The 17,091-nt window shown below is 31.8% G+C and overlaps 1 protein-coding gene across 1 annotated transcript in view; it reads right to left on the bottom strand.

Moving 5' to 3' along the window:
* The window catches only part of CDH9 (cadherin 9), a 175,232-nt gene that overhangs the window by 22,153 nt on the left and 135,988 nt on the right, over positions 1–17,091 (bottom strand). The window contains exons 4-8 of the mRNA XM_081523423.1: positions 13,012–13,306; positions 5,464–5,583; positions 4,677–4,844; positions 2,153–2,340; positions 700–953 (exon numbers count right to left, since the gene is read on the bottom strand). Of these exons, the coding sequence (XP_081379549.1) occupies positions 700–953; positions 2,153–2,340; positions 4,677–4,844; positions 5,464–5,583; positions 13,012–13,306 (1,025 nt within the window). The remainder of the gene's footprint in view (positions 1–699; positions 954–2,152; positions 2,341–4,676; positions 4,845–5,463; positions 5,584–13,011; positions 13,307–17,091) is intronic.

Here is a 17,091-nt window from a genome sequence, read left to right as displayed (position 1 = left end):
AGTTATTTCATTAATTTTACAAGTATTTCTTAATAACTTTTCTAGAAGAACACTTCTCTAGAACATTTTATTTAGATCTCTTTTTATTTGAACTATGATTTATCTAAGAAGGACAGTGAGGTAAGAATTACTTCAATAACTAATGGATTAAAACATGGACACAGGAGCCAGATAGCTTGAACCTCAAACCAGCTTTTCCAGTGGCTAATTTTTTGGCATGTTATTTAAATGCTCAATACTATAGTCTTAGCATCTGCAGAAAGATAAAATAATAAGAGCTGCCTTGTTAAGTGTGATGTGTGTGTTTAGTTGCTCAGTTGAGTTCAACTCTTTGCGACCCCATGGACTGTAGACAGCCAGGCTCCTCTCTCCATGGAGATTCTCCAGGCAGGAATACTGGAGTGGGTTGCCATACCTTTATCCAGGGGATCTTCTCAACCCAGGGATCGAACCCAGGGGTCCTGCCTTGCAGGCAGATTCTTTACCATCTGAGCCACCAGGGAAGCCCAAAGTGTGATGAGTCAAAGGAATCAAAATGTCCAAAGCACTTAAAAGACAGCACAGCAAAGAGTCTTTGTTATGGAAGCATTTGGTCTCATTATTGTACTTGATCACATATTGTACATTTTTTTCACACAACTTGTAAATAGTGAGTGATAGTTATTTATCTTCAAACTTAGGTTTTCTGAAAACACTTACTTTATTAAATTGTTCATGGCATCTGGGTCATATGCTGTCACCTGTCCAATGATGCTGCCTTCCTTTACATCTTCATCTACTTCTATCAAATAAAAGACTTTACTGAACATGGGAGGCTCATCTATATCTTCCACAGATATTTTAACCACAGCTGTGTCTTTGAAAGGTCCCAGGTGTAAGAATCGTGGATCAGGGTGAGTGTTACTTGCATCCACTTTTAAAGTGTACAGCATCTTGTTTTCAAAATCTAAATTCTGAAGTGAAATGAAGTAGGAAAAATTAGTATAACATAGCAGACATAACAAGAAAGACAATATCAAAATGTAATAAACACCCCTCCAGTAGTTTCAGTAATTTTGGTTAAATAAGTTTCTCAATTATTGCTTCATGGGCATATCAAATAAGTTAGTACTTTTTTTTTTTTTTGCCTTACATGTTTATAAAGAGTAGTTGAATGTAACAGTATAACATTAATACTGATTTGGACTTATTAATATATTTTACATTTTGGTAGTCATAGGTAAATGAAATATCTAATAAATAAATAAGCTATTTATTTATTGCTTTATTATGTATTATTATTTTAAAGTTATAAAAATTTGAAATCAGCAGAAATATAAAGTTGAGATTTAGCTGGCTATTCATATAAGTTACTTCCTTAAATCCTACAGTTCAAAAACTTGTGTTTTAAAAAGAAAAAAAACAATAATCTGAATGCTGTGGAAAATTAGAATTGAACTGAATCTAACCAGTAAAATTAGTGTGATGTAATGTAGTCAATATTTAGCTGGATTATACTATGTAACATTTCATAATATTCTCCTTCACTGCTTTAAAAATTAAGTATCTTCCACCCTCATCTATATTAATAGACACACATAAAAATTTAAATATTTGGAAATGTACATGAAATAATAACGTTGTTGTTGTTGTTCAGTCGCTAAGTCCTGTGTGACTCTTTGCGACCCCGTGGAATGCAACACACTAGGCTTCTCTGTCTTTCACTATCTCCCGGAGTTCACTCAAATTTATGCCCATTGAATCAGTGATGCTATCTAACCATCTCATCCTCTGCTGCCCCCTTCTACTTTTGCCTTCAATCTTCCCAGCATCAAGGTCTTTTCCATTGAGCCAGCTCTTCACATCAGGCGGCCAGAGTACTGCCATGGCAAAATAATGTCACGGAGAAATATAAAAATGACTTTTGAGATTACTTGATCCTAGTTTTACTTGTTGTTTACTCTAAGCACAAGCTGTTGAAGTTTTATAGCAATTTTAAGTGTCAGTGATAAAGATGCTTAACTCACTTGAAGAGAAATCACAACTATTCCCATTTATATGGAGGACAGAAGCATGTAAAGGATGGAAGAAATAAATCCTAGGCTTTCTTACCTAAAAAGCAAAAATAAACCATAAAGTGCTCAATGAAAAAATGAAGACAGCAAGAAGAAACCTGTTTGACAGTTATAATCCCTTCCTGTGTATCCTTGTCAGTGATGACATCGAACATGTCTGCTCCATCTCCTTCGGCAATGCTGTATTCCACCTCAGCATTTTCCCCCACGTCAGGGTCATTGGCTTTTATTCTTCCAAGAGGAGTTCCAAGAGGTACAGACTCAGGAGAATGAAACTGATACGTACCTGAAAATTAAATCAAAGCTGTTTCATCTTTAGATAACAAAAACTTTCATTTCTTCTGCTTTTTTAATTTAAATTAATTTTAAATTAGGAGAATTTTTCATCATATTGAATTGTAAGCTGTCAAAAATTATGGATCTATTAAGTTGGGAAAATAATTTATAAAGACAGAACTCTCTCATTTTGTAAATGAGAAATCTGTGTTCCAGAAAGATCAAGTGGATATCTCAATGTTATTTAGATAGTAGATGGTAGTCCTGATATTAGAATCCAGAACTTTTTGACTTAAGAGGGCAGGAAAGCAATTGTTTACTGCTTATTTGAAGTGTTCAGTATTATCATTACACATTATTCAGGTGTTAAATTATTTAGACCATAAACTTGACCATTTATTCTTATATTCTAACTCAAGGACAGAAAAAAATAAATCCTTGCATGACAAGTTCTTTCTTTCCTTCTTTTCTTTTTTGCTTGTTAATGTCTTTTATTGGGATATGAATGTTTCTGTCTCCTGAAATTTTTACATTGTGCTGTCCCCAAAAGCATTTAAGTTTGTGAGGGTTTATTCAAGAGATAATTGGAAAATATCACAATAAATATTAATGAAAGTTAGAAATGTTTTTAAACATTTAATATGTGTTAATGTCTATATAAGGCCAAATGCCCCTATGTTAATTCATTTAATTCTAACATTCATCCTCATAGAATGAAGGCAAGTATATTGTCCTCAGAGATAAGGCTCAAGGAAATCGCCCTGTAAAATTGGGAAATGCAGAAGGCAAAACTAAGTCTCTCTGACTTCAAAGTCTGTTCTCTTTCCAATTTGCTTGGTTCTTAAGAAGAGAGACTTCTAAATCCAGCTACCCTGAATTTGAATTCTCATCACTGGGCAAGTTAGTTAAATTCTTTAACCCTTAATTTCCACATCTATAAAATTGAGATGATGATAGCAATTAACTTGTATGCTTGTTAAGTAGATTACATGAAATTACGTCTTTAACATGCTTAGTTCATTTCTTAGTTCAAGATCATTTCTGCTATTACTATTACAGTTCCAAACCTTCTGCTAAGATTATATTATATCATAGAATTATAGAGCGGCAAGTCATTTGAGCATTCATCATATCATACTCTTTCAGTTTATATTTAAGGAAACTGAATTCAAAGTTTAGATTTATGTTAATTAAGCTTATTATTCATATTGTCAGTGAAGTTTATTTTTTAACATTTATCCTATGTATATGTCCACCATCCAGAGCTGTATCATCAAGTATTCAAATTTGATTAGCTTGAAAAAATGCTTTATTGCAATGGAATCAATGTCAGAAATTGAATTGTGAGTGTCCTTAGTAGAACATTTCAAGAAAGGGCCCCTTATGTTTTTATTTGCTGCAAAATGGAAATATTTGCAGCTGAGAATCAGAGTCTATATTTATAGGACCTCATGGCTTGCAAAGAATCCATGGTTTAACATGCATACCTAAAAATGGCTATAACTGAAAGGCTATAGACTGGTGTAATTATTCACAAGTAGGTAACAGATACCAGAAAATTTTTAACATAGCTCAGATGTCATCACAACCAAGGTAATCCATAAGGCTATGGGTGAATAAAAAAGAAAATTGTGGCCAATTAAACTAACTTACATTGATTTTAATATAGTATTTGATTTCAGAGATATTAAAGCATCAACAAACCTGTTTCAGAATAGGCTAAATAAAGAATTATAGTTTTTATGTACAAACAAGAGAACTGAGGCAAGACAAGTGACAGACATGGTTTTGAAACCAAGTGGTCAGCCTTGAGAGTCCATACACATAACCAGGGAAAAGTTAGTCAAAAGAACTGGATGATCATAGGAAATGATGGGAAAGCTAGGCTGGAAAATTTTATAACTTTTCAAAAAGTAGAAGAGGATAATTGCAGTTGCCAAAAAGAACCTCATTTCCTTGTTGTCTCCATTAACTACTCAATGATAAAAATGATCATAGTCACTTTGAAGTGATGCAGTATTAATCGCTCAGTTGTGTCTGACTCTTTGCAACCTGTGGACGGTTGACCACCAGGCTCCTCTGTCTATGGGATTTCCCAGGCAAGAATATTGGAGTGGGTTGCCATTTCCTCCTTTAGGGGGTCTCCCAACCCAAGGATTGAACCTGTGTCTCCTGTGTCTCCTGCATTGCAGGCAGATTCTTCACTTTAATATGAGGGAAATTGTGACATTCTGTTGAAGGAGGGTTTGTGGATTCATCTGTATGCATAAACTAGGAGCAAAAATTTTAACTGTTCACAGTGTGTTTGAGAAACTTTCCACATGATATCACTGAAACCTCTCTTACTCTGGGGAAATCGAGGAGGATTGTTGTTGACGTCTGTCAGAGTGATGTTGACTGTGGTGGTCCCAGAAAGTCCTCCCATCTGGCCTCCCATGTCTTTGGCTTGTATAACCACTTGGTACTGCTCTCTGTTTTCTCTGCTCATGTCTGGTAATGCAGTTTTTATTATACCTTTTGGAAAAAGTAGACACATATTTTGCAATTCAATCATCGAGTTTTAAAATTAAGCCATGCAAGATCCATTTTACAGAAATTAATCAGAACATGCAGATGATAACATGCCAGTGGACCTAGATAAGTCTTTCAATCCATAACCAATTTAACATTAGTCACAGAAAAGACAAAAATTCTTCCATGGACAATTGTTTAGGAAACAGGTTTTGCTAAATCAATTTAATTACCATTTTGATAAATCAATTTAATTACCATTTTGATTACAAAAAAACTAACTTGAGTCAAAAACTTTAGATGAATCAGCTTGTTTAATATTGATGATTGTCACATTTTTTAGTTTTGGTAATTTCTAAGACACATAATGTGTTCAATCTCTGTGAAATTTCATATTTTGCATCATAAATTTAAACTCAACAAATATTAGTCTCAAGAGCTAAGGATTCAAATCTTTTTAAATAATAGGAAATCTGCTTCTGTTTCCATGGAGTAAGTATTAGGAATAAATAAAAACACAATGCTTAATAGATTGATTTTAAGTATATAAAAATCTATAAATTAACTATGCATCCAGATGTATTACATAATGAGAAAGAGGCCAAGTATTAAATGTTATTACCTGATTCTGGATCCACTGAAAAATATGGCTGTCCTTGTAATATGCTATAGACCACTTTGGCACTATTGCCATAGTTGGCGTCATCTGCATCTGTTGCAGTCACTTGTATGACAGATGTACCTACATGAATTCCCACCCAAACACAGACACTTAAATACTTGGAAATTTGTTCTTATTTTTTTTTTAAACATAGAACAATAGTCACACAATGAGCAGGAATAATTGTACATCTTTGAAAAGGAGAAGAAAGACATAAAATTTATTTCAAATTTGAAGCTATCTTTATGAAAACATATTACTAGGAATATGGTATGTTAGACCATGGTACATTTTTCAAGAAATTTGTTTAAATTATGCTTCTAAAATCACTCATCTTTCATTTTTTAAAATTTTAATATTTCTGAATAATATTGTTATTGAGCTATCTAAACAATCAAAAGCAAAATTTATCATAAAGGTGACTATGCACTAATTGGTTGAAAATATTGTGACAGAAAAGAATTTTTCACTAAATACAGTGCTCGTGCAATTCTCAATACATTTATTGCTAACTGGAAGGATGGATTCAAAGATAAATCCAATAATGAAAGCACTCTTGCTGCTTTTATTTTAATAAATTAACTATATATGGTAAATTTAATGAAAATAAAGGGGCCCCGTTTTCATGAAGAATGAAACAAAAGACATAAAATGCTAGCATTTTATGTGTGCAAGATTTATATGTGTATTGTGTCTGTGCTTCTTTTTAAAATGTAGTTAACATTGTCATATATAATCATACCTATTGATATGCTTTGTATTATTTTCTACACATGTGTAAATCAGTAGATTATCCTTCCTGAGTTAAGAATGTGTATAATTGTCTCATATACAATACTATAATTTACCATTACTCTCGGTTAAATTTTACTTTGTAAAAATTCAATTATTTTCTCTTAACTTCATCACATTTCATTATTTTTAAAAGATAAAAGAACTTTAAAGGAGCTAGTTTCAGGAGCTAAATATAATGTAATATATTGATGGACTTTTTCTATATTTTCTAGAACGCTATAAAGATTCAAGGCATGATTCTGAAACTACCATTAAATAAATCCTACATGTATTCCTTGAGCAAAATGAGTTTGTAGAGCATTTTCTAGTATATTACATGTAGTTTTTCAAACTGTTGACTCTGATTCTTACATAGATTTTGAAATTCTTTAGAAAAAGTGAGTTCCATGTTGCCTCTGTCACCTGCTTTAATATCCCGCATACATTACACAGGCAGAGCTTGCGTAATGAGTTGTAGTGAGTGTTTCTCAACATTTGTGTGTATATGCAGATTATAGAAACTAATATATTGCACATTAAGATTATACTAAAAACTTTATTTTTCAGCAATATATCTGAATACATGAATTTAGCAAGTATTTTTATGTTTTCTCAAAACTAATTAGCATGAGAACTCGATCTCTTCCTCCTAAAGCTTCTGTTTTCCTCAGCTGCAATGGAATTTGTATATCTTGTGAGAGGACACATTGTAACTTACTCAGTCCTAGGTGTACTGTTTTATCACTTAAGAAGCATCCACTTATATGTGAGCTAAACCAAAGCAGAAATCTTTAAAGTGACTTCCACCCACAATAACATTTGTAAGTTCAATTAGAGCTGTTTTCTGATTTATGTTTATTTTTATATAATCTTTTGTGCATATGTTAGATTATTGTTTTCATACTTGAGGATTATTTGAAATATGAATTATTAAACATAACCAAGATGCTAAATTCAAATCAATTCTTTGATTTCATAAATTTCTTTTGCTACTAGATTGATTTTATTTTGACTGTGGCTATCATTTCATAATAAGTAAAAACACACCTCTATACTTTTGTGACACTTTTAATATTTTTTGTTGTTAAGTTTGGTTCTGATCATTTGTTCTTTACCATGGGTATGTGGTCTTTGAATCTACCCAAAACTGTTTAACCTAAAAGCATTAAACAAATTAAGGAATGGAAATCAATGTGGTTAAAATGCCACAAACACTCATATAAAATACTATTCCCCTTCTCAGAATTATGGTAATAATTAGAATGTTGTTAAACACTAATGAATACTAACAGCATATCACTAATATATTATTTATACTAGAAAAATGAACGAATGAGAAATATGTAGTGTTCTGAACTTTAGGGGAAAGGTCAGCTTTTTTTTTTCCTTTGGTTTGTTTGTTTTCTATTTCCATAAATGTAAGAATATTTCACAATTCATATTATTTAGTAATAAAATTACATAGAAAGTTGTTTATGTGCTTTTGTCCTAATTTTATAAATATTTGTTTATAAAAGACTAAAAGGGACTACATTGATTTTTATAGCCCTCTAAATTTTTGCAGCTATGTTTCATTTATTTGCAAATAATTTAAAATATTTACTTCTTTATTAAACAAATATTAAGTAAAATGTAATGAAACCTGAATGACAAATTCATGTCATTTGTTACTTTTACGTTTTGTCCTGTGTCATGTAAAATCTCCCAAGGCAAGGGCTTTTGTCTGCTTTTGTTCAACATTTTATCTCTAAAGCCCAACAGAGTTCCTAGTACAAAGTCATAACAAGATCTAACATTTACAAAATGCTTAACGTAGACTAGGCAGAGTTCTCAGTGCTTGATTTATGTTATTATTTTATCCTCATGATAAACATGGGATGTAGACCTTGGGGCATATCGAGGTTGCTCATGATCACATAGCTAGTAGGTGAAAGGATGGGATTTGAGCTAGCCAGTCTGAAGAAGCTTCAACCTAAACACTGTACTAAATGGCCTGTCTGATCATATAATTGAACACATTATTGAATCTACAGGCAGTGTACCTCTAAGATAGAGCCTAGATTAGGACATGAAGGATTCATTGATGAGTTAATTGTGTGTTCTATGAAAAGCTACCGATACATTCTTTGTTGGGGGTGATGGTGTGGGAGGTAAACTGGATAAGTTTTTGAGGGGCCAATTGGGGGAAATACCCAGTCAATGAGAAACCTCCAAATTTAAGCAGTAGGAATTTGCCTTTATGGAGATGAATGCATGCATATATAGAAAGTTGATAGATAATCTTTAACCAAAGTATAATGGTCACAAAAAATGGAAAACATAAAATATAGGAATCTGCTACAAACATCTAAATCAAAGTGTATCCCATTTTCCTTCACTATATAGCCTCATAAATTACCCAGGTTAGCGTTCTGATCAGAAGATGTTAATGTGTTTCAGATTTCAAGAGTTAATTGAAATCATTTGGAGTTAATTGGAATCATTTGAATTTAGCTATTAACAAACAGTTTTGTGCATATATGTTAGATTATTAATTGTTTTCATACTTGAGGATTATTTGAAATATGAATTATTAAACATAGCCAAGATGCCAAATTCAAATTGTTAATTCATTGATTTCATAAGATTTCTTTTGCTATCAGATTCATTTTATTTTGAGGCACATGATTCTGAGAACAAAAGTGAAATATGGCTTATGATTTTGACAGAAAGAAGAGGCAGAGGGAAAAAGCAGGCAGAGGATTTGGTGAGAGAGAGAAAAAAAAGACAAATATATTAAGAAATAACAAATAATCCCATAGAAGGGAACACTCTAAATGAGAAAATTGGACTACAACATTGGAAAGAAAGATAAAATGAGAATGAAGAATTTATATACTTTATTATCTTAGGTTTAATTTACCATCAAAGTTAATAGTAGAATTTCAATTATTGGATTTAAGTTAAAATCACTAATATAGTGAAAATAAGCTTACAATTAATAATAAGTTTATAATTAAATAATAGTGAATTACTTCATTTAGAGAGAAGACATTCTTTCTTATGTGATCATATTTGGGCTTTAGCTGTTAATATATGGGCTACACATAACCTGACAAAGCGTCTAAATATCACCCTTTATATTTCTCTGTAAATGATAATTTGTAGAGGTAAAAGCAGAGAAAATCACATCTATAAACCTAGAATGAGTTAATCTTTATTTTCCTTTAAATCAGGGAGAAGAATTGCAAAGAAAAGCACAATAAATATATACCTATATACAAGAAATATATATATATATACATATATAAATAAATAGATCTAAATTCTTATTGTAAAATGCAGTTTCCCTTTTCCTTATTTAGATTTCATTTTTTGAGAAATTTGAATTAAAATAATAAGAAAAAATTCTACTTTCAAAGAGTCACTAAGAATCTAATAAAATTAGAAGTTTTCCAAAGTACATTTTGCCTAATAATCATAAGTATTTTATAGTAGAGAAAAACAGTAAGGTGTTAAAATTATCCAGCTATCTCTTAATTTTATTAACTTTTTTTTCTTTTTTAAAGATAGTATCGGAACAATTTGTCTCTGTATTTTTTGAGCAAGTCAGTTTAATTCTTTTAGACTCATTTTTACTTATTTATTAAGAGTGGTAATTAAACCAAGTAAGTATCTTCCACATATACATACAATATTTATGATATGCACATTTCTGTTTAAAAATAGATAGACATACAAAGTCTATGAGTGGGGCAAGGAAGAATCAATTAGTGCAATAACATCAATATTAGGAATAAAGAATAATAATTATCCTCTATAAAGAGACAGGGTTCCCCGGTTAGCTCAAATGGTAAAGAATCTGCCTAGTGCAGGAAACCTGGGTTCCATCCCTGGGTTGGGAACATCCCCTGGAGAAGAGAATGGCAACCCACTCCAGTATTCCTGTCTGGAGAATTACATGGACACAGGAGCCAGGCGAGCTACAGTTCATGGAGTCGCAAAGAATCCGACACAACTGAATGACTAACGCTACTTCTCTCTCTATAAATGGGATCAAGATTCACGTATAGTTCTTAAATCTTTGTTTATCAGTACCAAAATCTGCAACTGGAGCCATATAGCCACCACCTATACACTTTTCTCAGTTTTGTTGTAATTGTAGACATGCAGGTAATGTTATTGGCAATGACCCAAATTCTCATATTTAAGGTTTACAGTAATTAGAAATTGTACTGCCCATAATTTAAAGCTTATATAAATGAAATACAGATTGCTTTACATGAAGGGCTTTTTGGACAAGATAATCTGCAAGGCTTCTCCTATGTATAAACTTATATATTCTATATTTTAATATAGGTTTGAACAAGTGAAAGGTTTGTGAAAAATAAAACAGAGAAGCACTTAGTCTAGTTCTGATCTTATCACACACTTGATAAATATTAATAGAATCTAGATGATATTAGTATTTCGATGAGAAAGACTATCTTTGAACTTGGTAGATAGATTGTAAAAACATATTGAGTAGAAGATAATATCCCATTAAATAATCTAAAATAATATAGGAGAAAATACAGGTTGAGTTTAGTCTCTGATAAATTAATATTCTGTTTTTAAAGATGAAATAATAGTTTGGAAATTTAAAAAGTCATTCGGTTTTAAGTCAATTATCCAAATTTATTACATTAAAGTATCTCTATCATATTAATTATGCTTTTTACTTCTATGAAACTGAAAGTGTTTGTTCAGCCATGTCCAACTCTTTGCAACCCCATAGACTGGAGCCCGCCAGACTCTTCTGTCCATGGAATTCTCTAAGCAAGAATATAGGAGTGGGTTGCCAGGCCCGTCTCCAGATGTTCCTGACCCAGGGATCAAATCTGGGTCTCTTGCATACAGACAGATTCTTCATGGTCTGAGCCAATAGGGAATATACTGCCATTGAAATGGCACTCAGGTTCAGTGTATTTTTGCTTGAAATGAAAGAAATAGTGTCAGCAGTTTTAGACAGCTTTGCTTGCATGATTTTGCATAATTGCATATCCTATAGGTATATCAAATCTTTCTGGAGAAACACAAGACATGAAAGTTTTTGTACTATTGGGGCTTCCCTGGTGGCTCAGACAGTAAAGAATTTGTCTGCAATGCAGGAGACCCAACTTTGGTCCCTTGGTGGGGAAGATCCCCTAGAGAAGGGAATGGCAACCCACTCCAGTATTACTGCTTGGAGAATTTCATGGACAGAGAAGTCTGACAGGCTGCAGTCCATGGTGTTGCAAAGAGTCAGACACAACTGAGCAACTAACAGTTTCACTTTTTGTATTATTATGTGTCAAAACATCAGACAAAATAATATACATACAATAAAAAAAATGTTTTACAATTGTTGAAAGGTATTAATCAGAAAACTGAACTGTAGAATGTACACCAATAGGAAACTGAAATGGAGTACATCATTTTAGATGTATCTCGATCTCAAATATAAGCCTACAAAGAGACATGCTGCATATCTGCATTAGCCCACTGGTCAACTTTTATGGACCAACCCAGTACTTTCCATGTAACTGAACCAAGCTAACAGATATTTAAAAATCTTAAAAGAAAATACAACCACTCATATTTCATCCTAGGCTTTATGATTTCACAGGACTCCTTTCTAATTTGATTAGTGCTTTTCATATTATTGGAATGAATGCCTGAAAAGGCAGATTTTTCCCCTCCTCAGGTGATATTTCATCTCAGTTTAGAAAAAAATAAAAACTTCTTTACAAACTTTTGGTTATTCTGGCTAGATGACACACATAACTAAAAAATATATAACATCAATCACTCAGCAAAGGTATACATAAATTTGTTTTTCTTCTTTTATTTTAGACTGACCTATTTATTAATTACAACAATGTCAAAATTATATACTTGATTTTGAAATAATATTCAATTAAATATCAAAGTTTGAAAATCAACTGCATGTTTTTCAGTGTTTTTATTAGAAATATGATTTGAGTCAGCTTTTACTATCTCATTAACAAATCTAACCTTTCATATAAATATAGCTAAATGTAGTGACCTTTACAGATAAAAATATTGCATAATAACAAAAGGCTTTTAAAAGTATGGGCAGCCTTAAAGAATGAAATGATTAGTTTCAGTTTTTAGGACTAATCATGCTGTTTGGAATATAGCTAAAATAAGATGAAAAAGAATTAGAATATTGTTGATATGCTGCCAGGTGATTTGATCTTAATTCAGTTACTTAATCTTTCTGAATCCAGGGTTCCTAATTAACAGAATGGGGATTTAAAGTTCTATTTCTTATGCCTATCACATGAAGCTGTTTCAATGATCAAATAAGACTATCAAAAGAAATTTGTCAAATGCAAACATTTGTTGTTATTATGCAAAATAATGCAAGCAAAACTTTCTAGAACTGCTGACACTATTCTTTTCATTTCAGGCAAAAATACACTGAACCTGAGTGCCATTTGAATGGCAGTTGAGTAGAGGTAAAGACTTGGTTGAAATTCAGTGGAATAATTGTTCTCAGTAATCATCTTAAATATCAGTTACAAAATAGCAGGAAATGTTAAGAAACACAACTGAAAATCATTAGAAGTGAGTTAGCTAATACTAATTAGTAGTTTCAGTTATAGCTCTTATCTTGAAAGAGATCACATCTCATAACTGTATGTCCATAATAACTACCTTAGCAAAAAATAAAATTAAAAACTTAATTTACATGAATTAGCATATACCTACCGACTCCAGACATTTCAGGAACACTGGCAGTGTACAAGTCTTTTGTGAATTTTGGTTCATTGTCATTGATATCATGAATTTTAATTATAAATTCAGATTCAGGCTCCACCTGCCGCCCGGTCTTTCTGTCTATAGCCTTGGCACGAAGAACGTAAAGAGATTTTTCTTCTCTGTCTAATTTCTTTGCCGCGTGAATATCTCCTGTGTTTTCATCTATGACGAACAGACTGCCAGCCCCATCTCCTGTTAATATGTATTTTAAATTTCCATCTCCTTTATCTTGGTCAGTGTGAAGCTTCAGGGAGGTAGAAAGGAAGAGTCTATAAATATATGCATTGTTATTACAGAAAAAATAATTTTGGCAAATAGCGATTTATCTCCACATAACATCACTAGAACAAGGATTGAGGTGGTTATCTTAATTTTCACTGTGGAGAGATTAAGCATTTTAATTTTATCATTCTCAAAAATGTTAAACACATATATATGTTAATTTGAAATAAAGTAAAACATATTTTCAAACCACAGTGCTCACACAATATTTTTGAATAGAATACTACCAAGATTTAAATGGCTGGCACATTAACAAGAAAAGAATCTATTAGTCTAGATCTTAAGTGTAAAATATTAATATATTCTTGATTACACTTAAAATCACTGAACTCAAAGCGATGATGTGAGGAATTTCAAACCTTATTATAATAAGTTTAGGCTATATGCCATAATTTTAAATGATTTTACTTCTCTCAGTATATTGCTTGCTGGTACACAAGCTCTGTCATCAGAGACCAACCAGAGATAGAACATTAATCTTAATCTCACAGATTTGTCTCTATATGACTTTAGAAGAGTACTCTTTCTACCAGCATATTCTTATTTTTTTGGAAATTGAAAAATTTTATGGACATTTGAAACTTCAAGGAATATAAAACTCACAGAGCTTTTCCATTGGCCATTTCAGTAATCTTATGTATCTTCATTCTATTCATTCCCATCTTAAAAGCAACTTCTTAGTATAGGCGGTTTTTCATTAAGTGTTTAAAACAGACACATGAATCATGTATCAATATTTACGAAAACTTTGAGTTGGAAAAACTCCAAATGTTTTTGGAAGTGTTAGTCCCTCAGTCAGGTCCGACTCTGTGAGCCCAAGGACTGCGACCCCAAAGCCTGTCAGGCTCTTCTGTCCATGGAATTCTCCAGGTAAGGATACCAGAGTGGGCAGCCATTCCCTTCTCCAGAGAGTCTTCTGGACCCAAGGGTCAGAGCCAGGTCTCCTGCATGACAGGTGGATTCTTTACCTTCTGAGCCACAAGGGTAACAATGGTTTTGCAAACCTAACACTACTCTGTACCTTGAGTCATTTCCAGCCTATCCCCTGCTCTATTGTCTTCCATCATTTAGTTTGCAATTCCCAGTACATTCTGATTCCACCTATCTTTGGTATCTTATTCCACCTTTGAACTATTTGAGAACTTGAATCTATTTATTATGGTAGCAAAAATTACAGACTTTGGATTCATACTTTACTCCTTCTTTACTTTTAAGCCCAGTATTAAAATAAATATATGCAGCCTTTTCTTCTCTGAAATACCTCCCTGCCTATTCATCTGTCTCTATCTCTAAGGCTACCACCCTGCACTGGTCTTATCTGGACCAATGCAGCAATCTTTGGATTGATAACTACTTCCCTACTGTTCTACTCCTAGCAACTTTCTGTACTAAAGAAGTTGATTTTTCTGCATCACAAATTTAGTCATACTACTTTGTAGCAAAAAAAGAAAATCTCCAACCAGGTACAGTACATAAGAAATATGAATCTAAAATCTTAGAAATCAGGCTTAGTCTAATGCAAATTTCTGTCATATTAGGCAAATTTTGTGCATGTATGTGTGTGTCTGTTTAGTCACACGCAATTCTATTAAAAGGGGATAATATTCTTTCTTAATAATCTTTACTTTTATTGTTATTCTATTTGCTTGGACTCGATAGCCTTATTTATGCATTTATCATTATCTTGTTCTCATCTCCAGATGTGCTTCTGTCACCTTAATCCACTTTGCTATAGATCTATACATATTAATTGCTTTGTTTTGCCTTGTTTTGTTTTCTTCATTTCTCAGGAGGCTTGTTCCAGCTTTTATACCTGATGCTTGCAGATGTTTCTCTCACCCTTTAAAACCCTTCCTCTTCTCTGCATTTCCCCTAATTAAATGTTTATCAAATTTCATTTACAATTTTTATTCTTAGGGATACTTCCTTAACTCTCTATTCTAGAAGAGTCCAGTCTAGAGAGTTAAGACACTTTGTGCTTAGTCTCTCAGTTGTGTCCAACTCTTTGCAACCCCATGGATTGTAGCCCACCATTCTTCTGTCCATGGGGATTCTCCAGGCAAGTAACTAGAGTGGGTTGCCATGCCTTCCTCCAGGGGATCGTCCCAACCCAGGGATCGAACCCAGGTCTCCTGCATTGCAGGTAGATTTCTTACTGTCTGAGCCACCAGGGAAGCCCAATACACATTTATACACAGCAAAATACAATTTTGAGATATTGGTCAATTATTAATATTTTCAAATATATTCTCAGGTTGAAACAAAGGTAATCCAGGTTAATGCTACAATTTATTGAAAATTGTGGAATATTAAATACAGTAGTGTAAATATTGTGCACTATGTCAAGGACCCCATCCCATGTTTATATTATGGAAATTATTAATAAGTAGCCAAAATAAAAAGCAGGAACAGGTTTATAGTATAAAATTTCAGTGGAAATTTTACATATATATATATATATATATATATATATACAAATGAAAATTAATTTTGAGTTTTCTAAATCCTTCCCACTATTTTCCATACATTTAACATAATTAGAATAATGTAATAAATATTGTGTTATACTTTTATTTTTTGCATTTAATAAATGTTTAACATTCTGTTGTGGTTATTAAAATGTGTAGGAAAGTGAACCTGTATCTATCACACTGAATTATATATGAATCTACATCTTAGATTCAATCATCTGTGGAAACAATTTACTCTTCAAAGATTTTCTACTCATTCAAAATATTTTGAAGTCTAGAAAAACATATGTATGATAAAAACTATACTTTTTTTCTGAATGATACTATATTCAATTTTTAAATTTCAAGGAAAATTCTGCATTATAATATCATGCTGTTTGGACTAAGGGTGATGACCAAAGGGAAATTAAAATATTCATGGAAATACAAAACTTTCAGAATAAGTATTTTGTCTGAAAATATTAAATTTTAGTTACAAAATAAATCTTTGCATTAAACAATAATATTATTTTAGCCATTCATATATTGAAATCATTACATTCAATGATGTAACACATCACTGAATTAATTTTATTATTCTATTCCTACCTGTTGTAAGCCCTGTTCCAATATTTCATAATATTCCTTATTCTGTTAATTTAAAATTCCACTTTAAAAGAATTATTTTACACAAAATAAAACACATTTTAATGGCTTTAATTCACAATTTCATTTTAAAAATGAAAGTTCTCAAAAGTTATTCTCTGGTGAAATATAACAGAAACAAAAGCCACTATCTTAAAATACTAAATTTCTCTTCATATACATTATTAATTTTGAATTATATATTTAGAATTGATAGAAATCAATAGTAAAATTTATTCTACCATAGCTTAAATATAAATAAATATCAAAAATAAACTTCAAAATTAGCATTTTTAGGATCATGACAAAATAGAAATCTTAAAAATATTATTTATCTGTTATAAAGCAAAGCCAACATAAAATGCCTTAAGAAATGAGTACCAAATGTAATTATTTTCTCCAGACATGAACAAACCAAGTAGTTTTCACTTCCTCATCATACCTTTCTTGCCTCTTCTGAACTTGAATAAATACACTGAAAGCAAAATAAATTATGGATAAATATGCAAAATAAACTATGAATAAATATCTCAAATGCTACTGTTTTCCAACAGTATCATTTTTAGTTCTGTTCTGCTACAATGTTTTTTACTTTCAAAAATTTGAAAAAATTAAACATGCACATGCAAAATAGGCTAAAATTTTAAACTGA

This window comes from Giraffa tippelskirchi, chromosome 8, assembly GCF_054371585.1.
Source record: "Giraffa tippelskirchi isolate mGirTip1 chromosome 8, T2T-mGirTip1v1.2.pri, whole genome shotgun sequence".
NCBI lineage: Eukaryota > Metazoa > Chordata > Mammalia > Artiodactyla > Giraffidae > Giraffa > Giraffa tippelskirchi.
The sequence above is the reverse complement of the archived record's forward strand: the minus strand, read 5'-3'. Positions and strand labels throughout refer to the sequence as shown.